We start from the raw sequence: 27679 nt of genomic DNA, 5'->3' as shown, positions 1-27679 counted from the left end.
GAGTCAGATTCAAAGTAAAAGTTGTCATCAGCTAACAAGTGGCCAGTGCAGGGCTAACTTTCTCATTTTAGCTAAGTAAATGAGAAGACCATTGTAACAGGCCTTAAAATAGTCTCCTGTCACTGGCTGTGGAGTGCAGAGTTAAAGTTGAGAAAACACCATGAAGAGCCAAATACAGGAAGTGGCTAACTAATTTAATGCAGAAAGAAAAAAAATAGAATCAAAAAGTTTCTTGAAAAGAACTGCACCTCTCAAAGCAGCCTTGTGCAAGCAAAAGAGCCTGCTTGCAAGCACAGCATCACTTCCTACACACTCACAGTGCATCACAAATACAGGTGCTGCTTGAAGACCTTTAGCATGATGCTGTGAGGCATTTTATCCATTTCCTACAAACCAAAATGCATAGAAAAAACACCTATCCAAATCCATGTTGTTCTCTAGTAGATCAGGATTTTTCATTTCTTGGGCAGGTGGGCAAAGAGACTATACAGAAAGGTTAGGTTTAGGTCAAATATATTTTCCTTGCTTTAGTATTTGGTGAAGATCAGAATTGCTAAAGGAACAGAGCAGCAACTGAAGATCCTGCTCCCCATTGTCCACAGAGGTTAACTTCTTTGCCAGCTATGCTTTTACAAGGAAATAAATTCAAAGTGAACGGAGAAGACGACCACAAGATTTAATTAAGAGAAAGAAAAGAAAGGGATTAACATGTTCCTCCCACTAGCTGGAAACAGTGAGAACTTCTAGTAGCTGTGGTCCTTGAGATCAGCTTGTTCTCCTTATGGCTGTGAAATGGCAACGAAAACTTTTCACTTCTCCAACACTCCACCTACCAAAATCCTCCTCTGCTACAAAATAGCAAACACACCTGTACCTCTTAATGAATCCCAAATATCTGCAGTACATTTTTAATGTTTTACAGTTGATTGATTAGCTTCACCTATAACAATCCCTTGCTTTTCTAGTTTTAGCTTTTGCCTACTAGAACATTTGCTAGCTCTACATATCATTGAAAGCACCACAGCCATAAAAGTACAGCCTACTTCAAATAGAGATGGTAACTTGAGTTCCTGAACCAATCCAACTTCTGACAGCATATGATATGCCTCCTATCTACTGTTAAAAATTACAGAAGGGGTTAATAACACGTGTTTTATTGGGCCACAATACAGAAGCACATTCTCAGAGGAGAAAAGACAACCTAAACCTTGTTCACTCTGAAAAGCACAGGTACCCATACAGAGATAAAAGATAAAGCTTTGTTCCAAGGAACTTTTTTTTTTTTTTTTATGCCAGTGACTTGTGCAAAAATAAATACCCAATCATCACACAGAAGGGAATCAAATGTCTTGCAAAATATCTGGCATGCACATACATGCATTTTCACACAATTACCCTATCTTAACTTTTACTTAAATTTTAAAAGCTTAAGTGGTGCCCATTGAATTCATAGATTCGTATTTGCAAAGTCAGCAGCCTACTGTTTTCTGCAGTTATACCCACAGCTTTTTTCTGTCTATAAAGGATTGCTTTTCCAAAAAGTGAGGTATTAAGCAGGAAGAGAAGTGATCAAGCTTGACATGCTTGCATATGTTTGTTACACATACTTACGTACAATTACAGACACACAATCAATCTGACAAAAAGTCTAATAATGCTGTACATGCTGTTTCAGTCCTACCAAATACCTTCAATTAGGTACTGAGAAACAAATCAAAACCTAAGCTGAGACTACAGCATTCCTAGGTATGGTGAATAACAAAGCACTCTGCTCTCTGTTAAATCAGGTATAAAGCCTGAACTTATTAGCTTAGAAGGGGAGCCCTCTGCCGGGTGAGGCATGGATGCGCAATACCCCTCTCAAGATACATCAGCTCTCCCCGGTACGGACTGCCTTCTGCACTCACCAAACCACGACTGGTGCTGCAGACAGTCCAGCCAAGCCAGTGACATGATGCAGGAAAGTCCTGATGAGGGACAGTTTCCCTTCGGATTTGCTTGTGTCCTCAGGACACTAGTGACGATACTGTGGCTGGAGCCTGACTGCTGCAGCAGTCCAGCGGAGCCACGTGTCTGATTCCAAGAGGAATGCTACCATGCTTGCTAATATTTTTTACAGCTAAAAGCAAAACATCTGCATCTTGGTGATGCTGCCAGGAATCTCACCCCATCAACAGCAAGTGAGCAATTATGTGTAAGGCAGTCTCATCACACTACCTCACTCTTAGCCATGACCTTGTGAGTAGTAAAACCTACCTCTTCCTACTTAAAGCTGCAATATTTCACAGCTTGAGCCATTATCTACAAGCCTGGGAAACAAGAATAAACTGGGATAGACAGTCCAGACAAAGCAACTCAGCTTGAGTTAGCGTACAGACCATTCGAGGCTTCAATTCATCCACACAGGACAGCAGCTCCCTCCCACCACTGCAGTAGCTCTTCCTCTGTTCCTCATCAGCTGCTCTGCCCATAATGCCACCAACTCCCCATGTCCTTGCCCTCCCACCATGTCCACCTTCCTCTCTGCCTCCTTGAGAAAAGACACAGCTTAATCTCACACACCCAACGACACTCCACGCTCCTTAAGACCCTGCAACCCTAGGAGGACACAGTCTCCTTACGTTCTCCCTGAAAATCCCCTCCTATCATCTACCTCCCTCTGTGTGACCTGCCTTCCCAGCTACCACCTTCAAAAGGACTGTACTGCTCCAAACACCCACCAGGCCCTAGAGACACCTCTAGGACCTGCATCCAGGGCAGGCCTTGTTCAGACGGCAAAGCCAGGAGCCCTTACAATCCTTGAAAATTAACTGAAGAAAACATCCAGTCTTCCATACCTACAAACATATCCTATTTTTCAATATTTAACTCTAAAAGGACATGTGCCTTCACATCTCTTTACAGTGTCTGAGATTCTGTGATACATAAGCAGTACTGTTAGCCATAATCTGTTACAATTAAGAAATTTTCTTCTAATATTACTATTTTGCATATTTAGAGACATGTACTTTGTTTCTGACAGTAAAATCAGCATTACCTTTTAAATTAAAGCCTGTGAAGCTGTTCATCAAGTTGGGGTGTTAAGAAGAGATGCTAAATCACCTAGCTTGCCCACTAACACCATCTTTTAGCTCCTCTACTGACAAAGCTGAAGAATGAGACAAGAATCAGAAAATGCATCTGGTTACCAACTATTCAAAACACCTACCACTTCCCTAGTCTTAATGCTCCTTCAATATTACTATGTCTTCACCTACTACACACAAAGGCACAACAGGTATTTCAACTTCTGTATGTTAATTTTTCTGGTGGGCTAAGCACCATTCTAATTCAGAAACTAAAATGAATAGTTTGCTGTTGAACACTGTGACAGAGAAGAAAATAACAGTCCAGAAAAAAAAATCAAGTAATGGTTTAGGGGTACCTCCAGTTCTTGCACTACAGTGTGCAAAGCATCACTCTAGCTGTAAGATGTCCACTAAAGACGCACAACTTAAGATATTAATTTTAAGATATAATGTCCAATTGCATATTTTCTATTGCTTTGAGGCAAGAAGGATACTTAGTGGGTGATGCAATAAGAAAAAACCCCACAGTTGTGCAAAGATGTTCTCCCTGTTTAGATCAGTTATCTCCAAATAGTACCTATGTACTGTGTAAGATAGCACTAAAACTTCATCAAAAGTTTTAAAACCCAGCTCATTTTAAACATAATGTTCTCATCCAGGCTTGGGAAGAACAGAAAGAAAAAAGAAAGGAGGCAACTATCACTCCAGCCTGTGAGAAAAAGAAGAAACCTGGCAGCATTGGCTTCCCTGTTATCGCTTAGCTGTCATTACATTATTTTCAACAAGTACAATTCTTTTTGCTTAAAACTCCTTAACTTTAACATTTTAAAAATTCTATTATAGATGGTCATTCTCAGAACACTTACATGAAAAACAAGTTATCTTTTCTAGGAATCTTCCTTTTATTACAATACCTCAAAGCAATTTTTATGGAAACTCAAGCCAGCACTAGCAATAATCTTGAAGACAATAATTCTAGAAAATACACCTCAAAGCCTTCTATGAGAACAATAAAAACAGCATTTCAGATTAACTGGCTGCCGAATGATTTTGGTAAGGAAAACAGACTCATTTTCTAATCCTGTAAACGTACGTAACATTCTATTAAGACAACTTTTGAAAATTATTCAAATACTTTACAGTCACAAGAGCAGAGAGGCTAGCTAACCAGAGACTACAAAGATTGAAAATTCATATCTGAAGGCATAGTAAATGTGCAGATATTCCACTAAAAAAACCACTCCGCTGCCCAGGATGGACTTCGAAATGCATACATAAGGAGCTCTATTTTTGTAACAGATCATAAGAAAAACCCCAGGAGGACCCTCAAAATAAACTACTTCATTAAAAAAAAAAATAATTAATGCAGAAGCAGTATTAAAAACAAGCAGATGTCTTATTATACTTACTAATGTACTGTCAAAGCCTACCAATCTGCTGGATACAGCCACATTTCTTCAGGTGCCCTAATCATACTCTCAAGATGACTAGACTCCTTAGTAGTTCTAAGGAGAACTACTAGACTACTCATTAGTAGTTCTAATATCAGCACCTTTCACTTTTATACTTGCCTCAGGATGGCATGCAACTATGATCTCTCAAGTGCAACTTAGAGAACTCTCACTTTGAGACTTAGGAAACTCTCACTGTTCACCCTACCTTTCTAACCTTCAAGTCATGGCCTCTGGGTGTAGGAATTTACATAACCTAGAGCATTTGCAAACATATAATTAAAAAAAGAAATGCAATTAGCAGACTCTTTAGGATATTAGTGAATTTAATAAAGCATTTTGTTTTTTAAGGCTTATAACAAGAGGAAAAGAAAATTCTTTAACAATCAGCAGTTATTTGCTGATATTTAGTCAAACAGCACAGTCAGAAGACTGGATGGACTCTCCTGGTTGTTATGTAACATTTGGAGATAAAAACTACAGTGGTTCTGGAAATGCCTGCTTAAATACGACAAAATTAAATGAAACTGAATAGGTATAGACTAGCTGAAAACAGATAAACAGTAAATGTTAGAGAAAGCTTTCTAACTAAGAGCTGACAAGGCTGGAAGACTTCCAATCAAAGCTGTTAGAACAAAAATCTTAGCAATTTTAAAATAATCTTCACTTGTTGATGAAGGAGATTATACAATACACCTACCTGAAATAAAAGAAATAAGACATTCTTCTGCTGCTCTAGGTTTTCAGATCTTAAGCAGACCTCGAAGTCCTATCCTGTGAACTTTGTACTACGAATAGAGAGGTGGGAGACCTATAACCTGCCCAATGTTCTGTTCAACGTTGCCCTATCCTTTGTTTGGGTATTCTCCGCTAATGGGCTGTAAAAGGAATCACTTTAAAAAGCTAAAGTTTCCCCGGTGTTAGTAAATTCCTTTGCACACAGTTAGCAGGTGTCCTGCTCCTACCAAAGATTTGATTTAAAACTGAGGATTTTTGCATAAATTAAGGGTGAGGTTTACTCCTTGTTGCCTAAATTAGATGCTAACTCACAAAACCAATAAAAATGTAATCTAACTTTTCTGACGGGAGTTCTAATATTCTCTGTGTAGTTTATGGATGTTGATAAATAAATAAATCTTTAAAGTCTTTAGATTAAAAAAATACATATATGTGAATAAAGGAGGAAGTTTTACTTTATTCTGATGATCTCCATGAGGTACTGTAGTTCCAAGAAAATTTGACTGGGAGTGGAGTGATAGTTAAATAAAATCTCCAAAATTTACCCCCCCCCAAAACTGCCTGATATACATTCTACTGGTTTACAAGTCATAAAAATTCACAAATTCCTATTGACAAGTTACTGAAAAGGAAATGAAAGTCTTAAGGCTATAGAAACCATGTGTACTAAAATTATTTTAATGTAAATGACAATTTCCTATAAAACAAATGTTGCACACCACTATGGCACATATGAACAACTTCTACTTAATTTTGTAGTCATTAAGTTTGATTAAAACAGAAAACCAATGAGCTTTTAGTGTCCTTAAGTTGAATTTTAATATTTAAGAAAACAATGGTACATAACTTTTTAAACTAAAAACAGTTTCTACCTGGTACAGACTGTCTCTCATTCCATTCACTGGTGATTAAAACCTCAAGGATTTTTACGTGGTGTTCAGTATTATCAGAGCTGCAAGAGATAGAACAGGTAGTAAAAACTGGGGAGAATGCAAAAATTTACATCAGAATTAGTCAAAAAACATTGGAAAAACTTATAAGAATACCCTCCATATTAGATGTAAGATCAGAAAATGAATTACATAAACTTAATTTTGCATATGACTAGGTCATATTTACAGTATAAAATATAATAAAGATGACCCACGTACCTTGCAGTCTGAAATTTGAAAAGCAGAGGGCTGAAAATTTCAGCCAAAGCCCTTGTATTCAAAAGATTTTTGCTGGAGGCTTGACAAACTCTGAGGAAATGTTTGAGCAAATACTGGAGTGTGAGCCAATACTGGGGAGGTATATTTGGAGATCTGATGAGTTTCTTCAGCAACTGAGCATATTCCTCTGAGCTCTGCACTTCTGCAAGCAAACAGAAAAAAAGTTCTTGATATCAGCACAGAAACATTCAATGACTAAAATGAAACTATATCTGACTCTTTCAGAAGCATCAATTTTACAGATAAAAAATAATAATCCTGTCCTTCATTCGTGCTGAAAGACTTCTTATTTTGAAATGCTCAGGGAAGAGCAAAGAACAAATATTTAAAAGTCAAATGGAAACAGATACGCATTTTGGTAAAAACCACAATGTGTTCAGAGTGTACTGGCAGAAGTCTGTCTCGTGTTTAGTGTCACACATGATTGGATAGTTCTGAGATGCACTAGATAAGACTCACAGGTGCTGTTCTAACTTTGAAGGTTACCAGTAACAATATCCTGTCCTGAGATATGTAGCAGAATAGTAGGCCTGCGTGCTGAAAGCCTACCAGCTGTACTTGTTTGAAATGACCACTGTACATGATGAAAGTTACATGCATGTGTTTCTCACTTCATAATCTGCAACTCCCAACATACCACAGAACACCATGACCTCTAATACATTTACTTTGTCAGCACTGATAAAAAGTTAAAAATTAGCTTTCTGCATACAGATAAGTCCTTGATTTTTCCGCCCCCTTTTTCTATGCTTATTCTACTTACTAAGATGAAGACAGCTGTGTTATCCCTTTTATTTTCTATTATGTTTACCTGAATACCCAAGGAACTTATATATGTCTAGATCTGAATTGAAGCAGCTTTCATCAAAAGTGGTGAAGGTATATACGCTTTCTGAGATGCTGTCAGGTTGTGCAGAATCTTCCCTGTTCTGTGGATGATAGCAGGACCACTAGATATTCAGAATCTTAATAAGTTTTTCTGTTTGACATTTAAAATAACGTAATAACCATACCTTGAGTTACAGAGATCATGTCACTGTAAACAGCTGCTGGAATGACAGGATTTGGCAGGTCCAGGAGATACCTCTTGAGAGCATCTGATAAAGTGTGCACATCAAATGCCTCTAAATCCAATGAAGAGGCATCTAAAGGGAAAAAGCAACATGGGTTTTTAACACTGGAAATTGGAAAAAAGATACAGGCTTATGATATTAGGGCATTATATCAACTCAAAACTGCTCACTTATATCTAGCTTATGTGGAACTACTCATAAGGAAAAACGTAAGACATCACCAAGCATCTTTGAGATGAAGATCATACAGTGCTCAACAGCATGCCCAGGCCTTTGGCATCTGATGAACCAAATGGCTTCCACAGCTGCGTGTAGCCTTCTGCCATTTACAGTACAGGCTGAACCCAGAATAATGGTAGTGACCTGCCGTATGTTGGCAATGTTATGGAACATCAGAATATTTTTAACAGGTCTCTGTTTCACTTGTAAATATTTTGTGTAAGAAGTTAAGTATTAATCAAGGGTTTGGGTAAATGCAGCTTCTCTACTTGTAGCTACTTCTATTATAACTGGAAGTTTGACTAACAACTTGGGGGTTCAAGCCTGTAAATATTTATGTGAGTAAGTCGAAACATATACACATGCGGAGCTGGGTGCTGGCTGTTTTATGCAGCTGCTAGGACTTATCTTGTAAAACCTGATACCTTTCCAGGACAGTTATGGCTTGAGCTGAGATTTAGGAGTGTCACATAAAGGACTAATGGTTAGCACTGGAATAAGGAATATTAGCAGCAAAAGTAAAATGGGAAAATATAGAAATGTTTACTTAGTGCAAGAAAGATTAGAGTTCATCTCAAAACATGAAACTCTGGCACAGTAAAGTCATAAATGTTTACAAAGGTTGATATTTGGTACAAGAATTTACAGGTATCAATGCTGATCAACTTTCTAGGCTAGTCAAGTCCCCTGAATCTACCCAGCCAGTTTAAACCAAATTCATCAGGGACATAGACAGATCAGATATGTAGTATGTCTACACAGACAGCAAAAACAGGCAGTCAAGAGGTGGTAGTGAGAAACTTAAGTGCTCCTCCACCTCCTTTATGTGCAGTATGAGCTCAATTATCACCAGACACCAAAGCATTTACAGGAGAAAAAAAGACACTATGAATGACTCAGATGATAAAAAACTTGCAATGTGGGCATGAATTCTAGAAGGGCAATTATATGTCAGAGAATCCAACCACAAATATGTAAGAAATAGTTTTCATTAATTTGTGGCTTACAGGATGTTTTTATTTCATAAGCCATGCTAAATCCTGGTTCTTTCCGTGTTGACCTACTCTCTGAAGCATATCCTGAATTAGTACTATGAATACATGAGTAAGAGTAAATGTATGGTACTTTGCAGCTCTTTGCGTGTAATGTCATAAACAGACCTGAACTCTTTCCATCCGCTGAGCTGGCCAGACGCAAATCAGCTCTGATTTTGGAGCTAGATAGCACTGTGTTGAAGCCAATAGGCAGTTATCAAATTAGTATTAAAAAATCACAGAATCACAGAATCACAGAATCACAAGGTTGGAAAGGACCCATTGGATCATCGAGTCCAACCATTCCTAACACTCCCTAAACCATGTCCCTAAGTACTTCATCCACCCGTTCCTTAAACACCTCCAGGGAAGGCGACTCGACCACCTCCCTGTTCTCTCTTCTCAATATGAATTATATTTTAAATAAGAATACATGTAAACCACAAGTTCTTGACCCCTTGAGATATATGAACCTTTAACAAAAGTACACCTCAGTTTAGAGACTTAAAAAGGGATGCAGATTAAGAGATATATTCATACTGGTGCCATAGAAAATTTGGTTTTATCTGTACCTAAAAATGTAATTATAATACTAAAAAAATGGCTTAGGCTGCCAGCACCACACACACTTCTCTCTCTTTGCTTGCTGCATTCATATACTTCTTTACTAGCACCACAATCAGAAGAGGACAGAATGCTCTTTTCATTTGAAGGAACTGACAACTCCCAATAGTATCATCTCTTGTTAATATCCGCGATTACTAAAATTGAAGAGAGCTAATTCACAGTTTGAGTTTGCTTCCTTTGCCCTTTTGGCAGTATGGCATGTAACTAGTTTCATTTTCTAGCCCTTCTATTTTTGTGCTCTTTTATGCAAGGAAGGTCACACCCTCCACCGCTTCCCAGCTTGCAAAGGCATGCTCAAGCACTGCGCTTATGATAGCTCCTGATCTGAAGTAGCAATAAGGAGTATCACAAAGAGAAAGAAATATATTTCAGGGAACTTGTATGGGTATGTGGTGTTAGTGGTGCAGCTGCATTTTTCTGTCCAAAATCTGAGAACCCTGAAGCAACATTAATACAATTCTCCTTCCCTTCCAGCAAGAGGGAAGGTGCAGCTACTACTTCTCCATGTACTGGACCAAAAAAATGCACACACAAAACTGTATGTAAACAAACAGCCCTTTGTTTACAAAATAATAAACTGCAGTCTTAAAAGAATAGTGTATTTTTGTCTTGTTTCAGAGTAAAGCACCTTGTTTTTCTCTGTACAGCTAGACTGTCAGTCCTTGAACAAGCAAGCAACGAAGAAACAATTAAAATAACTACTCTTGGAAGAAAACACGCAGTGTAGTCACTAAAGAAACACAAACTGCAAAAGTGAAAAATGCCTTTCATATTAAGTGTAAATGTTAAAAACCTTTTTAACTTGTATTTGTCCTTTTAATATCATACTGTTCAGGACCAGACTAATATATAAGCTGAGTACGAGATCAAAGAAAAGAGGAGCAGACTGACCAAAAAATCTCTAGTGCTTTAAGGAAGAGAACTGTACTTACCACATTCAATAATTTGTCTTAATTCTGCTGAGCTGCTTGAGCTTTGTGTTGCATACAATGTCGAGCACTCCAGACCTACAAACAAAATCAATGGGATATGTTAATATTCCAGTGACTGTTGCCATGACACAACATACTTCTGTTTTCTTCAAATAAGTACTCACAGTATAAGCTAGCAATATTCTTCTGCCATCATACACCTACCACACTACAGAATGTGATCGTTTTTTAAGGCTGTAAGAAATCTCTTTCTACATGCAAACTGCTGGGTCTGCAGAACAAGCTGGCCAAGGAAGATCAGAGATGCCAGCAGTCCCATATATTCTGCACAACTCTCCACAGGATGGCAGGACTAGGAAATGGATTCACAGACCCAGGGAAGAAAGCAGCTTGCAGTAGCAACATGGAAGCCAGATCTTCCTTTACAATTTACATGGCAGTTTGGAATGCCAGGTCTTTGAGGTGGATAAGAAGTGGGTAATCTAAGCCAGGCCACCCCACAAGAATGGGACTGGGACATGACAGAAGTTCTGACACGTCCTCATTAGCTTTGAAGATTTAACTGAGCCATCTAAGTCACAAGCATGCCTAACCTTTGCCACCCTATGCAGTCAAAAGCCCTTTCTGTGGACAGGTAATCCTTACACAACCTATCCATACAGCCCGTGACTTCATGGTGCAGGTAGGGTGAGCAACACATCACTGGTGCGAGAGAAAATGTCTGTATATGTCGCACAATATGTGTGATAATCCACCTGAATAAACAACACCAATGCAGTGTTCTCATGGGAAAGATGCTCTTTAAAACTCCCCTACTTCAGAGAAAATAGAGAAGATACAGGGAAAGAGACCATTCCTAGGGAGGCGGAACAGCAATGATTTAATACTATCACTAGCTTTCCTGGAAGCAGTACTTGCTTATGCAAACTCTTGATAAATATTTGCCCTTCTCATTGATACTAGCAAGTGCTCAGTCATTCAGGAAAGGCTTATGCTCTCTTACAGTGTCAGAGCAGTATGTGAGAACTTATGTCCCCAAGGACAGCAGCCTGAATCTGATCAGAATACCAACTTTCCTCTTGCTCCCTGTCTGTATGGCCACTGATTGAGCAAGGCCCACTGAGCTGCTCCTTACCTCACTAGGACTATGAAGGTGATATCAGAGGAGGAGTCAGGAGCAAAGAAATAGGGCAAAAGAGGCTAGAGATAGCAGAAAGAAGAGAAAAGCCTCAAAAGCATGGAGACACATCAATAAAGGAAAGCAGGAGAGCAACAATACCACAAAAATAGCACTAGCTGGCTGAGCATACAGCAGCAATAAAGATCTGACTCTTGAAGCATAAAAATGGTTCTTGTAACTTTTTCATAATTAATTTTTTCCTCCCTCTATTTGGGTAAAACATTACTTGTTTACCTGTGTATCCAATTCAATGCTTGATGGTGTTTCCAAAATCAACGTAAGGTGCTTATCACTTACAAAAAACAAGGCAGTATCAAACCCTTCTCTCTCACCTACCAATAATACATTAATTAAGTCATTAAATGTCATTTGAGGTAAGCTTTGTTTTTGCTCCTATGTTCCAAGTAGCCTCTACTAAGCAGAAACTAATGCAACAAAACTTAGATGAGATTATTTCATATCTGTTGAATAATGTGATGCATTAGCAGCTTTAGCAAGGGGAGATGTCAGCTCTGGATCTGAGTCCGCAATCTTGGCTCACATAACAAAAAAACTTGATAGATTATTCTTTGGCCTACCTTTCTTTTCAATTGTCTCCACTATCTTGATAAGAATCAGTGGAGCAACATCAGGAGGTGCAAACTGTTCTGTAAGATCTGGAAGTGAAAAAGCTGTAAAAGAAATAGAAGAAAAATAAGCCAACCTACATCTGAATGCAATTCCTCTTTATAAAAAGCATAACACATAATGCACCCAGTTAATTTTTCAGTATGGAACAAATATCCCACATGCCAGGCTTAAATGGAAACACTCCACAAGTAATCAGAAAGCTGAATAAAAATGATGACAATTGCATTTTTATAGCATTTTCTTTCAAGGACCTTAGTCAGTCCTAGAACTGCTCTCCATATTGCCTAGGAAAAGAAAACACTGGAGTTTGAAGTGTATGGATGGGAGAAATACTGTGCAGGGAAGAAAAGAAAAAAACCTGTAACCTTTACATACAGTGTGCACCAGATGAGGGAGCTAAACTCATCATCTGGAAGCTGCCAATTCCCTGCGTAAAACAGATTTATAGAAGCCTGAAACAGCAATAGAAACAAATATTTCACACTCAGTGAAAATAATTCAAATATTTCACACTTTCAGTTTTCAAGAATAATAATATTAATTGTATAGTTTTTATGAAACAAGAATTTTCTTTTCTACAAGGAGTGGTTAAGAATCAACAGTGGTATAATCAAGAATATTTTGCAGATTCAAGCAAAGCTGAATAAGGATTTCATACGAAGTAATTCATGCAACCCAGTTTCTTCACAGTGAGAATACAATGCATAAAGGAATGTTCTCACGGTAAAGTGAGGGATGATCTATCTCTTAAGCACACTATTTTTGCCAAAAGAGTAATTCAAAAGCTTTATAACGGTCCTGTTTAACTCTTGGAAAGCAAGAATGTTTATATGAAGATATTACATCACTGCCAGAAACATCCGGCATAGTTTGATGGATTATGATTGATAAACAAAGATTAATGACTGAAGCAAAAGCTGCCAGTTGCTTAAGTGACAGTGATCTCTGCCCAATCAAACTCACCATGGACAAACAGACAGCAATTCTTAAACACAAATGGATGTGTGCCTACGTGCACAGATATATATACCTGCACATACTATTTCTATAAGATTGAAACTGATGGAAATTATAAGGATAACTAAATAGAAGGAGAAATACAATAAAACACAACAGTGAAATATCAATAGAGAGTTCTTAATGAAAAACTTCTAGACAGGCAAAAAATTTAATATACCACAACTGAGAAAGAGAAAGCACACAATTTTGGCTGAGAATATTTTGGAATCCACAATTACATAATTTCCTAAAAATGCTGACAATTTAAAAGTGGTAAGACAGCAAGGAAGATAATGAAGTCTGGAAGTGCAGAAAACTGAAGAGAGTAATTAAAGACAATAAATAATTATTATTTATGAACTAGTAATAGAAGTGAAGCTTACTGGGACACTGAGACATGTCCCTTGCAAAAAGAAGTAGAATGATGCTATGATAATGACAGAAAACTTTCCAGTCTATTCATAACTGAGAAGGACATTAGAAAACCATCTACTGGTCACAACAGTTTAACTTAGGAGGCCCAGAAAATGAGCATTTGGGAATCCCAAAAGAATTGCCTAAACAGATCTCTGACCTGCTGATGTTAACTTTTAATTACTTAAGGAAAATCAGAGCAATTCCTGGGATCAAAAGAGTTCTAATGCCTGATCCACACCATGAAAGGACAAGTAAGATGATTAAACGCTGGTTACATTATCAGTCCTGGGCAAAATAGAGGAAAACCTAATACTTAACTCATATGATAAAAAAAGCAAAGACAGAACTGTAACTAAAGATTGTCTGCATAGCTTTTTAGAGAATAAGTTCCATTAGAAGCCACTCTACTTCCTTTCTTTTTGGCACTGTAGTTAGCTGGAAAATGTAAATGAGTAGACATAATAAGCTCTGAAATTTTGTCAGATAGATGACACTATAACACTGTGATTAAAAGCTCAATTCAAAGAAAGCACAGGTTATATAGGTGTAGCTGACCAGCAGATTTCTAAGAATAGTCATCAATGCAGAACAAGCTACTCAGGAAAGGAATGGACTTTTCATCTCTTTACATCATCAAGCCACTTTCAGGTTGCATCTAGATCACCTCTTCTAGCTTAACATCATATTTACTTTATCAAACATAACTTGGGCATAAATAGAAGATGCTGCACTCTAAGCAGCCTCTACTGAGGCATCCTGAGTTACGGACCATTTGATTTTTAATATTCAGATTGAATAGTTGCTTTTAACCGCAAACTATGCATCTATATTATGATGAGGGCAAATCTACTTAAAGAATAAATGGAAGATCAGATCAGAGTCATACCAAAGGGCATGTTAGGAAAACAGATTATGAGATACAAACAGACTCACAGAATGCTAAGGACATAAAATGCATCCCTTACACAGTAGGAAAGAAGAACAGGTTTTAAGAACAGAGTTTACACAGGCTTACATTTAAAACTAAATTTCTGCTCCCTTAGGTAGCAAGGTACATTAAGTACCTGTCTCTCTCTGGCATCACAGCAATGAAATTGCATCATCTCTGAACAAAGATGCTAATGTCCTAATTCCAGCTGAAGGCATCACGAAGAAACAGTCAACAGTCTAAACTGAAACTGAGGAAAGAAAGAAGAGACAAAGAAATAGAAATAGAGGATGGACATTTGCACATTTCAGGTGACAGCTCAGCAGTTCAAGGACAGTCCATCCAAGGTACCAAGCAGCAGAGAGATCCATGTTTTCTTGCATTAACCAAACTGTGCCTTGAAATAATGGCATGATATACACTCCAAAAACCTATGAACAAAGTATATTTAGAAAAATAATTCTGTTTCCCACTAGATTTCCTACATAGGGGATGGAGTCTAAGCAAAGTGAAAAGAAGAATCCAGTATCAGGTGAAGACTTCAGTTCATGGGAAGAAGCTTTTGCAGGGTGAAGAAAGACACTACAGAAAATGGTTTGTCTCCACAGGACATAAAGAATGGTCTGGATGCAGATCTTGTTCAGACTACCTAATCAAAGAGTGCCTCTTCCTGCAACCTACTCGACACTTCAGGCTCTTCATCTACACTTTAAACAGGATCTTAGCTTATGAACTAGGTTTGTATCATCATCTGTTACTGAATCATGGACCAATAATATTTCTAGTGAAATTGAAGGGCTTTTGCAAGCTACATATTTACCTTCGTATTTATGCAACACCTATAACACGTCACCAGAACATATACGTATAAACAAATGGCAGACTGGTTAGAAGGAGATTTCCAACACTTGTCTGCTACCCTAAAATACGCAATTGGACAACTATTAATATTTTAGGAATTCAGAAGATTTCTGATATCTCTTCCTCCCTTTGCCCCATTCCTTCTCTTCAAAAATGGGAATTTGTATGTACCAGAGACATTACTGAACTTTTAGATATGAAGAGAGTCTTTAACATAACGACAATCTATTCCATGAACACACAAATCGTAAAATACTTGTGTATTTGACTGAAAACTCAGGACATTCATCTCTCTTTTAGTACTACGCACACACTTGTGAGTGTAAACTCTACAGCAAACACACAAATGAACACATGCACACACACAATGGCAGGTACAAACCTGCAGCTGCCTTCAACACAGATGTATTCTTCTGCTGTTGCTAAGTCACACAGTTACAGTGCTCAGCAACATGGAAAAAATAATTCACTTCATCAACATATAGGAAAGTTCATTAACAAATTAAAATCACTTAACGTCCCACTTGCTCGAGGATTTCCTACTCATTGCACCATCTCCAATATAATTAACTCATAGCATCACATTTACACAAAACAGAAATTACATTCCTTTAAAGGCAAAAGGCCTCACAACACACATCTTTCAGAAAAAAACCCCAAACAGACTTAACAGTACTTGTAGAACTGAAGGCAGTTTACAGTAGTATTTGGGAACAGTGCCATTCAATTTCAAAATGCTGACAGGAAAGGGCAGAGGCTAAACTGAGGAAAATAACACCTAATTTTGGGAAAAATAAGCTGATTCCTAGAGACAGAATAGAAGATATCCTTAAAGAAGTCCTGATTCTAGATTAGGTGAAGAAAATTCAGCATGCGTCTTAAGATCTACAGAAGGAAAGGAAAATTTTTCAGATAGGTCAGCTTTAGCAGAAGAGAATGAAAGCCCGCATGCAACTTGCTTTAGTACCTGATTTCAAAAGTGTCTTTTGCTTTGAAGCATGCTGTAGCACAGCACAGAGACCTGGAGAACCAAATCCACTCTTAAGAATCTGAGCAACTTTGTAGATCCTTTTGCTACAATCCAGTATCAGTTTTTCACTTAAAGCAATCATTTTTCCCTCCAAGTCCTGTATTTATTTTTTTTTTTTAAATTCTATGGTCTCAAAAATGTTAAGGTCCTGAAAAGTTGTCATGCAGTTTTTGTGTCTTCTTTCTAATCACAAGTCTGGTAGTGGGTCTCCAGATAGTAAGGAAGCTTCTGATGACACATGAGAAAAGCTACATTTTCCACTAGCTCTATTTTTACCTTGCGACAGCGAGAACCAATGAGATGAACCACAAGTCAGGGTTTGCTCCAATCTGCGAACTCTTCCTTCTCTCTGATACAGACAGTCCTGCACAGCTCTAAAGCAATGGCAATGTGGGAGATGAGAGCATACCTTATGTTCAAGGGTTGCCAACACCGCTACAAAGTGCAAGATGAAACCAGTACACAGCTGCACCTTTTGGACGGGATCTCAGTAAAAAGAGATACTTTAGAGTTAGTATCTGGCAAGGACAAGTGGAAATTTAAAGCTGGAATTTTGTTTCAGACACTTCTGAGCCAAATTTTTCATTACTGCCAGAAGATGAATGAAAAATGAAACTATATAAAAAGACTATAACTTAAAATGTAACAACACACACCACAGAAAGTTTATTTCTAAATATTTTAGAGGAACTATATACTAACTTTACTTGAATTTAGGTTTTAGTTAAGCTTACACCATCCACGTTCTTTGTTTTAGAAATGGCATTTAAACTTGTGCATACATACTGCATTTGATAACAGCACAGCTCTACATGAAAATCTAACGTCTGAGAACTTAGGTCTTAGGATGATCATAACTGGCTTAAGTGTATGCAGGTATACTCTTTATGCACGTAACTGTATCCACTAACAGTGAATTATGGACTCAGACATTAACATATAACCTTGTTTGGAAGTAATACAGTATATCCAAACATGAATTGTTCGACCAGTACTGAAATAAACTATATTAAACACAAGCATATTAATTAAGGCAGAACAAGAAATGCAAAAGTAAGGGTAATTGTCAAGCAAGCTGTGATAATGCCTTCAGCAAGATTACCCAGTAAACTATGAAGAAACAATGGTTATCAAGCACCTAAAATACAGTGGTATATATATATACATATATATACATGTATATACATGTATATACATGACATGTTGTGGACAAGGGAGTGATTTCCACAAAGTTCATACCCATGCCTGCTATGGAAAATTTCGAACCATGGGAGCTCGCTTTCTTGATTGAAATGTTATTTCAGAAGTTATGCACTGTACTAGGTATTGGGAAATGGAATTTAAAAAATGTCCCACTACTGTCACCCATCTTCCTTGAAAGAGCATCTTAATTTCAATAAGGATTCATAATGGCTGAATTTCACATACGAATAAATACCAGAGACATCTGTGGACCATAACCTTGCCTTAAAATTTGTAGTTTAGATATCCTAATGGCATTTTTCAAAAGAATGGGGAAACAGAGTGTTCAGAGCAGCCCAGCTGCTATTACCAAAAGTTTTCACTGGGCAAGAATGAAAGGAAGACAAGAAGGTGAGGTGAGAGTGAAGACCAAGAAGTTGATGTCACTGTGTGTCACAGATAAATCAAGGGCTGTAAAAGAAAGTAAATTCAGCTGTAACTGCTGGAAGAGAGAAATACCTCTCCCTAGACCCCACTGACATGAGATGATTTAGTTTGGCTGTAGTTAAATTCTTTTAGAGGCTGAAAGCATCACTGAAAACACCAGGAGTAAGAGCTTGCTCAGGTTTCAACCACTTTCTCCAGTACTCCTTTCACTAGAAAGATTTTAAAATACAGCATTTTTAATGTAAAAATACGGAAGTTATTTAAGCTTCAGTAAACATGACACATCGTTACAAGTGGCTTAATGTCTGTCTACTAATACTTGTCTTTTATTTTTATCAGATGTTGTCAAACAGGCAGACTATGGACTCAGAATACCACAGACACCTTAGCAGACATAGGAGACTAGATCCAGGAGAAATGAAGAGAGGTGAAGACTATCCCAGTACTAGAAAAAGGAATGGTCTAGCCCACCAACACTATCAGCCCCCAGGCTCACAAGAAGCCCATTTTTATGAAGGCAGAAAGATGTCTGCAAGTCAAGATTTACTGCAATACGAATGACCCCAGAGCTATAAAAGGGAATAGTGAAATGAAGCCTGCTCGTGACCGTACATGACTGGAGTATAACTGTGAAGCTGGATGGAAATACTGTCAATTCTAAAATCCTTCAATACTATGCAGCCAGCACAGTCTACTTCTTTCACTGGTCAGTACGGGTTGGATGAACTAGAGGATGAAGTGACAAGTTCATTCAGATATTCTCTGTTAATGGTATGCTGAATATTTTAGCTACAGAGGGAAATACAGATATATGCCATATATCTATATATTTACTATACTGTAAAAATGGTTTATTGCATCAGCTGTCACTCCTCTTTTTCTTCATTTTCAATGGAGAAATACCTCGAACAAAGCAGTATATCCTTTCTAGGGCATCTCAATGACAACATTTAACCCTCACTGACAAACAGCACTGTGTTAATATGCTTCTGGACTTCAAACAGCTTTTTAAATCACCTATATTTCTGCTACTATTCTATTTCAGCAATACAGAGTGGCAAAGAACTATTCGAAGAGGCTTATTCCCAAGTATGATGACTGATTGAGTTCTCATCAGCATGACAGTCTGAACTCCAGTCAGTGCCCATGTGCTGCCTAAAATGCAAAGCCAGCACCTCCAGAATCCTCTGCGCGAGCTAGGTACCGAAAACTTGAAAGACCTATAAGCTGGAAAAGCAGCTTTCAAACTCACTTTTGTGGAAAAATGTACACAACTTGTTACAATATATGTGGTATGTAATAAAAATATACGTATATTATGACTGGGCCATTCATAGTCCAACCATCTGAACGTAGGAGGGTTGGAACAAAAACTTAATGTTATTTCATTTTATCTTAGCTACAGAAAACACATCAAAAAAGACAGTCACCCATATAAGCCAATGCTGTAACAGAGACGTGGCAAATACTTTCCCTAGATACCTTCCAGGTTTATCAGTACATGTATGTAAGCAAGGATGTGATTGATAAAATATCACGTGCATGGTGATTATGCAGGAAGTTTGAAGGGGAGGAGAACTGAATCCTCTCTTCACCCCCATTTATAAAGTTGTATCAGCTGCACCCTTGGTGCTCTTGATGCTCAAGAGAATAAGGGGCAACAATGGGAACAGAGGGGAAACGAGCCCAGGCAAACACAAACTAGTACAAGAAAAATCTATAAACAATACATGAAAGAACTATATACAACAAAGCTCTGATTTCATATACGTAGTCACACTTCCTAGTGTACCAATTCTCCTGAAAGAAATCTGGGGTCTCTTTATCGTTCTCTGACAGAAAAATGAACACTTGCCACAGAGCTGCTGCCTTAATCAACAAAGAATCCCTCTAAGACAAAATGAAAGTGTGGAGAGGCAGAAAAAAAAGACGACAGTGTCTGGCTTGAGGAAAGTTTAGCTGCACAAATAAGAAGAAAAATAAGACCACCAAGCAATTTAGTGTAAAGCATTATATTCCTTTGTAATAGTTTAATACTTTTAATAGTGGCTGCTAACCATGTTTCATACTTACTAATTTAACGATTCATAAAGCCCTATTTCTATCATCTGTTGAAAGGGAAGTGATACTGTCTGTCCTAGGAAGGAATTCTGTACATAATATTCTATCAGATTAAACCTCAGTAACTTTATAAATTACGAGCTGTCAGGCACTTTTCTCATCTGCTACAGAATACGCTTCTTAGAAACAGGAGCTATAAATAAGACAACAGATGTTCTTTGTTGGCTTCAACTGAAGCACAGATGATTTTTAAAAGCAGCTTGTAGTCAAGACTGTTGTAAAGACAGTATTCTGCTTCCCTCTATGGGTGAGCTTTTGCAACACTCCTTTTCAAACTAGAACCGTATTTCCGATTTTAAATGGCTGCAACTACTTGCAGATAGCATTAACAAAATTAGAGAAATAAGCAGCCCTGTTCTGAGGAAAAAATTGTAAGGCTTCTGAAAAATATATTAGCTAAGTGCATAGGTTACTATTGTCATTAAACATCCAGATTGCAGTAGTAGAATCTAGAAGCCCTCATGAAAATTAGAACAAACTTGTGATAGTTATTTACAAACAAAACCTCCCTTATTGGTCTTATGATGGACCAAGTGATTGCTTAGAATTGATGCCAGCTGTCCTACCACAAACGCTATCTCATCTTTCCCAAGGATATTAAAGCCATGATATTCTATTAACTTCTGCACTCTAGACTTTCTTTTTAATAAAAGGAGCAGTGAAACTAGTAAAAGCGTAATTTGTTTTAAAGAGCTTATATGCAAGTTAATAATAATTAAACAATGAATTCCTGCACTAGAACTATTTTACCTAAAGGCAGTGACATGTATTTTGTTCTGAATAGTTTGGCACTAACCAGCCTCAATTCCCTTTCCACATAACCATGGTGACGGTTAATAATGGTGCTCCAACAGCTTCTGTTTTTTCTGACCGAGACAGGACTGCAGGATTGATGTTCACCGAGATACTGGGAATGGTCCCTCCAGAATGACCTGTCCCACCTTTAAAAGACCCCCGTTCCTTACTGTTGTTTCCTCTTTTTTGGTACCATGAGGCTGTTTCTTATGCAAGGCCATTACTCGTTTGTGATAACAACTCCACTTGAGAAGAATATCTTAAGGCATTCTCTATTTATTCAATAATCATAATCCATAAAAATTAAGGACAGCATGTTGTTTTGCTCTGAAAGAATACTTTGTTTTGCTATGTTTTTGCTGTGGAGAAACTAATGGGGGAAAAAGTGCAACAAATCCTCCTTGAACTATTCAGAGGCAAGCAATCTAGAGGGAAAGAATAAGTAAGCTCTTTAGCCCTGCAAGAAAAAGATAGTGTGTATTACTGTGCTTGAGAAGTCAAGTTGTCTAGATTTGGAAGATTTACATAAAATACTGGCAGAAGCTGCTGATAGATAAAAGCCAAAACAACTACTTCATCTTTTGAGGATTACGGGAAACAGTTACAAGCACAAAGAAAGTTAAAAATGAGTGTATAGCAGTCACCCAGAAAAAAAAATATGCAGACAATGTCAACAGCAATCCAGCATCAGAAGGGTATTTTATGCTGGAAACTAATATATTTCAAGGCAAACCTTTTTCTTCCTCTTAAAAAGGAAAAAAAAAAAAAAAAAAAGAGGAAAAAGCAAAAAGCTTAGGGCTGTAGCTGCAGTAAGAGAAATACAGAAATGCTGAAATGCAATCTTGTAAGAAAGTAAAACTGGGTTAATCCTCGCAGTCATTAAACCATGGGCTGATCTGACACAGATACAGAAACAACATAATTATTAGGAAATTCCTGAAATGGATCTACAGAAAGCTAATCCCACCATCATCTTTAATTTCAGAAGAAGAAGAAAACTCTCAGTCTGTATGCATCAAGATTTTCTGACCCGTATCAGACACCTGTTGAGATTTCTCTGCATAGTAACGTCAACTCTGATTTCTCATTCCAATGTATTTCACACTATCAAGATACAATACAAAATGCATGAACTTAAAGACCTCTCTTCCATAAGCCACTTTTTATTCACAGTCCACAGCTGAAGTACGTTCAATTTAGACCTCGGTGGTTAAAGCAGTGAATGAATTTCATGGACCTGTTGAAAACAGTAAGGGTATCAATAGGCTGGCTGAGACCGGACAAAGATCTTATTTTGTGTACTGTCTAGCACACTGAGTTGCAGAAATTCATATAGCGCAAAATCTGTTCACAGGAAATGTAAAAAAAGAATTGAAAATAAAAGCAAAGATGGTGTTAATGAAAAGCTAGCATGAAAAAATGGATATGTTTCTACATCACTTTTTGCAAGCCAAAGATTACCTGAATTCAGGGTAAAGAAGTATGAAATAGGATTTCAGTCTACGTTGGGAATATTAGTTTGTAGAGAGACTAAAAGCAAGAGGCAAAACCTCTCTTTAAGAAAATCCAAACATTATTCTAAGCACTTCAACTTGGAGAAATCCTTTTGCAACCTCCAAGCAATATCTTCAGTGTTACAGAGTTTAACAGGTCTAAAGCAAAGCAAAATGTCCATCTTGAAAACAAGCAGTGCATTGTGAAGGAGCAAGGAGAAGCAGAAGAGGTTGAAATAACTGCAGAACATATTTTGTAAGCAGTCCTGGAAAGGCTAAAATGCAGAGAGGCTGTGCAAACTCATAAAATACACACATCCGGTTAAAAATTGGCAACATGTCCCCTGTTATTTTTGACTCGGATGGACCAAACGAAAGCTTCTCTTCCAGTAAAGCAGGCAGGGAGGCAGGAGCTCTTTATGTCCTCTACAAAGACTCTAAAGGTGAAGCAGTACTTTGACCTTTTGCTTTCCTTCCTTGGCTCTGCCACCAGGCTGCTGGCTTATTCCAGCACAGGTAAATGGGCTGTGGACATTCTCTCACCTCCCTGTAGAAAATTTGTGGAGAGAAGGATCAGTGCTTAAGTGATTGTCTCTGAAATTAGGAGAGTACTGAGGGTAAAAATTAGCGTGCCAAGAATCTGTTGAATCTTTTGATCTGTTGAATACTTAAGTGCTGCAACTGTACAGAGCTTCTACAGATCATACACACTAAAAAAAACCCAGAACACTTTTTGTACCATTCTGCTCCTGTCAAGAGAGTTAGCTGGTTTTCTAACTAACCTATTCACATCTGAGAATATAATGGCACTATATAGCTATACTTCTATTCTCTATTTCCACATAGGTATAAACAGGGCTTAAAGCTACAATCACTCAGTTGTTTCAGAATGTTGACTATAAGATGCAGTAAAGGAGTAAAAATACATTCCTAATTTGCACAAGATGTGATCGACCATGTGAAAAGGTTTTCCAGCTATCACTCACTAAAAAACGGGTGGAGGTTTGTGAGACTGAAAAGCTGCTACCTGGAAGGAGCAAGCCTTCTTCCATACTGGCCAGCAAGGACTGGGAATTGGCTGCTATTCTGTCAAAAGGCCAGGTATATCCTTGTTGTTTTCCTGCTACCTTACTGAGGAAAAGGAAAAAAAAAAAACAAAGTCTCACGTGTGTTTTTGTATTTGTGCTCCAGAGAAATCCCTTGGTCATCTTGCCAAAAGAAAGAACCAGAGCTACCTTTATTTGACCCTACCAGAAGGGAACACCTCTTTCTCGTTTCATTTTACCTTTTTTAAGGGAATTTATTGATTTATTTAAATGTAGACCATGTCCAGAAGGGAAAGGATGTCTCAACTCCCATATGAGGAATCATTCCAGAAAACCAGTTCCCTGTCGAGAACAGAAGGAAAAGGAATGCATTAATTTTAAAGTGACCTGATTTTTCAAACAGGCTCATGACTCCTTGTTTTTGAGAGTAGTTCACATGAACAGCCTGCTACATCGGAACAAGCATCTTTCTACCTAAGTTTCCTTCTAATTTTACCCTTCCAAACTTGTGCATGAAGCTGGAGAAATGTATACTAATTACCATAGCTATGGCATCCCCAGAGAATTCTTCTGAGACTTTTACAAGATAAAGTTGTTCAAAACCAGTAAATGCAGTAGACAGCTGGTGTAACTCATGTAAGTAACTCTGCTACATTACCTCCAGGTACATGGTTCTTGCACAACTCAGAATTGCCAAACACAAGCCTGCCACCTCCAAAAGGGTTCTACTATTTCATGGTAAATGTACCTCTAACAGTCTCCTTCAGAGAGATCAGTATGAGCAGTTATCTGAATCTAAGTCTTGTCTTAAATGAAATGCTTTTTGTCCGTTGGTTTGTTCGTTTGTTTTTTTTTTTCCAAAACAGCACATTTCTTCATCTCTCAGGGGAGCCAGCCCTTCTGCTTCTCTTTTTCTTGTGTTTCACTAGAACAGTCAGCTTTCCACCAATCAGCTTCCCACATTTCAAAACTTGATCTCAAACTGAGAAGTCTTAGGGGACAGAGCAAGAGGGCCAGCTATTCTAATGACATTCAGCTAGGAATAAATAATGCAAAGGATCAAGTGAATATTCTAGGCCACAGGTGTCAACCTCTCCAGTCACATATATTTGTTTGGCTGCTGCTTCCAAAACCTAGAAGGACACCTTAATTCCAAACTTGGTTTGGTTTTGTTTTGGTTTATTTGCCTCAAAACAGCTAGAAATTACATATCACCAAATTACATGTAGAAATTTAACCTATATTGGGAGGCAATACTGTAGTCTTTCATCAGGTTGATCAAGATAAAGAACGAAATGATCTGACAGTGCTTTGTAAAGCTTCAAAGCAAGTTGTTCTTTATATTATTAATATTTCAGTCAGGAAAAATAAACTTGGACTAAGGATTTCTGACAGGCTGCAGATAGGTGACCAAATCATACTTAACATGACAAAAAACTTTATATTGTCTGAAACATCAAATCCATATTGAACTGAGATAAATTCATGCTTTTACTTCTGCATGGCTATCAACTTGAGTCCAACAGAACAAATTAGAACCACATTTAAGCCTACATTTTCCTGCTGGCTTTAAAGCTTCTCCATGCTTTCTGTATATTACATGTTCTCTCTATCAGCATCTGGTCTCCCTCCGTTTGCTATTCTGTAATCCTGCCAGCCAATGTGCTTTGCTTTTAATAACTAGATCTGCCAACTTAAACACCAGTCTTCTAAGGCAATCAAATAATGAAACACACATGTATGTACTTGCACGTAATCTGTAAAATGCTTCTTTAGCCCACTACAAACAATTTTCGCAATTTGGAGTTTTCACAGGAGCATGCATTCGTACAGTCTTGGTTTTCAAATATCAAATGCCATGGTTCTTCAGAGTCCTGCACCTGGTTAGCACATACAAACCCAATAACCCTGCCATTTCCGTATCAATATCTAGAAGATACAAAATAAGAAAAATGTAAACAGGCAAAGGTTGTGTGCACAACTTCATAAGAAATAAGCGTATTTTCCAACTTGGCATAGAGGCCTGGTGTAAGACAGCACAGATTCCTCCATGGCAGAACATCCTTCCCATGTCCTACTGTGTCTGCAACGTTAATGCATAACCATTTCAGGTGTCAAGAGTAGTTTTTGTATCTCCTCCTTTACTCATCTATCATCCACACCGAAGCTGCCTTGATTTCCACTTTCTAAACCAGTATTCTGCAAAAGAGAAAACTAGTGTAGGACGCTAACAACAGAGTACTCCAGGGAAAAACACTGTCTCTCACACTGGGATGAAGTCACACTGACACACCTCGTAATTAAATAAGGTTGTGGTTTTAGCATTGCAGAATAAAGATAGCAGCATCAAGACCAACTGCAAGGCCCTGCACCTGGGTTGGGCAAGCCCAAGCACAGCTACAGGCTGGGTGCTGAATGGATTTAGAGCAGCCCTAAAGAGAAGGACTTGGGGATGTTGGTGGATAAGAAGATCAACACAAGATGGCAACAAGTGCTTGCAGCCCAGAAAGCAAATCACATCTTGGGCTGCACCAGAAGAAGTGTAACCAGCAGGTTGAGGGAGGTGATTCTGCGCCCCCTAATCTTCTTTTAGGAGATCTCACACGGAGTACCGTGTTTGGTTCTGGAGTCCTCAACACAGGAAAGACATGGATCTGTTAGAGTGAGCCCAGAGGAGGGCTACAAAGATGACTGGAGGGCTAGAACACCTCCCATAGAACAGGCTGTGTGAATTGCTCTTGCTCAGCCTAGAGAAGGCTCCAGGGAGACTTTACACCAGCCTTCCAGTACTCAAAAGAGGTCCTACAAGAAAGCTGCGGAGGCACTCTTCATCAGCGAGTGAAGTGATAGGATGAGGCATAATGATTTTAAACCGACAGAGGGGAGGTTTAGTTTAGATATCAGGAAGAATTTTTTTACTACTAGAGTGTTGATGCACTGGCACAGGTTGCCCAGAGAAGTAGCAGATGCCCCATCCCTGGGGAGATGTTAAAGACTAGGTTGGATGAGACTTCAAACAACCTGATCCAGTGGAAGGTGTCCCTGCCCGTGGCACGGGTTTTGGAATGAGATGAGTTTTGAAGTCCCATCTAACCCAAACCATTCTATGATTCTACATCCCTGAAATACATATTTCTATCGCAAAACATACTCTACATATATAAAAAACTTTGAATTCTCAGAATTGGGAAACAAGTGAGACAGCACTAAATTATGTCACCACATCTGTTCAGTCTGTGCTCTCACCCTAATAATTCTTCAGCTTTGGTGCTTAAATATGTATTTCAGCTCGCGAAGCTCGATAATGCAGGCACAGGTATCCCAGGAAGATCTGTTCTGCAAGAAACTGTCTCGGACACTCAGTAGGCACTTAACTGAAGCCAGCCGTGGAGTGAGCTCCTTCTGACAGATAAAGCCTTACACTTGTCAAACTTAAGGCAGCTCTGGCTCCTGGTTTTAGTTATTTTGATGAACATTTAAGTGCTAGCTTTAAGAGTTCTATAAGTTAGAGTTCTGACCCCAATTCAACCTTTTGAAGTGTTTTTCCACGTGAACTCTGTATTACTGATATTAACCTTAAACTATCTTAAAACTGTCTTTCTGTTCTTTCTCATTGCTCACAGGAATTATCACACTACCTTTGCTCACAATGGTACCCTGAAGATGACTTGGTATTTGTGAACATGATGATCTAGGAAGCTGTTATCAGCCACGTCACTGGAAGGAGCACAAGAGGCAATGAAGAAACCTGTTGCCAAAGAGACTGAAGGCTGTGAAGATGGCTTATGACCACAGCCTAAACAATGAGAATGAAGCAATTCTCATTCAGCGAAAACCTCGACATTGAACAAAGCAATGGTTAGCCAGAAAATGGATCACGCAACTATGTAATTAAAAACTCTATCAGATGGCATACACTACAAGAAGGTATAACTACATATACAAGAGTTTTAGATGCATAATTTTGCAATCTTAATGTTCCTCTACCATAGCATGTAATTCACCACATGTGTACATGCATTAAAGTAATAAAACTGTATTTATTGTAAATGTAATAACTTGTTACAATAAGAGAATATGCAATTAAAATTGTCACAATTTCATTTCCTCAGTCATAAGAAACCGTCATTACTGTCACTTTCCATTTCCCAAGCAGGCACCCTTAAGAAAAAAACAGCTTTGCCAAAGTATCTAACA

The 27679-nt window shown here is 38.1% G+C and overlaps 1 protein-coding gene across 4 annotated transcripts in view; it reads right to left on the bottom strand.

Moving 5' to 3' along the window:
- Positions 1 to 27679, bottom strand: part of PIK3R1 (phosphoinositide-3-kinase regulatory subunit 1) — a 60776-nt gene that overhangs the window by 17428 nt on the left and 15669 nt on the right. For 2 of the 4 annotated variants that reach the window (XM_054053625.1, XM_054053626.1), the window contains exons 3-7: positions 12112 to 12204; positions 10354 to 10428; positions 7482 to 7613; positions 6409 to 6610; positions 6130 to 6209 (exon numbers count right to left, since the gene is read on the bottom strand). In XM_054053625.1, coding sequence (XP_053909600.1) covers positions 6130 to 6209; positions 6409 to 6610; positions 7482 to 7613; positions 10354 to 10428; positions 12112 to 12204 — 582 coding nt within the window. Of the gene's footprint in view, positions 1 to 6129; positions 6210 to 6408; positions 6611 to 7481; positions 7614 to 10353; positions 10429 to 12111; positions 12205 to 16335; positions 16496 to 16674; positions 16819 to 27679 lie in introns of those variants that run through there. The other 2 variants (XM_054053628.1, XM_054053627.1) reach the window with 2 other exon arrangements.

Source organism: Cuculus canorus, chromosome Z, assembly GCF_017976375.1.
Source record: "Cuculus canorus isolate bCucCan1 chromosome Z, bCucCan1.pri, whole genome shotgun sequence".
In the NCBI taxonomy this organism is placed as follows: domain Eukaryota; kingdom Metazoa; phylum Chordata; class Aves; order Cuculiformes; family Cuculidae; genus Cuculus; species Cuculus canorus.
The sequence above is the reverse complement of the archived record's forward strand: the minus strand, read 5'-3'. Positions and strand labels throughout refer to the sequence as shown.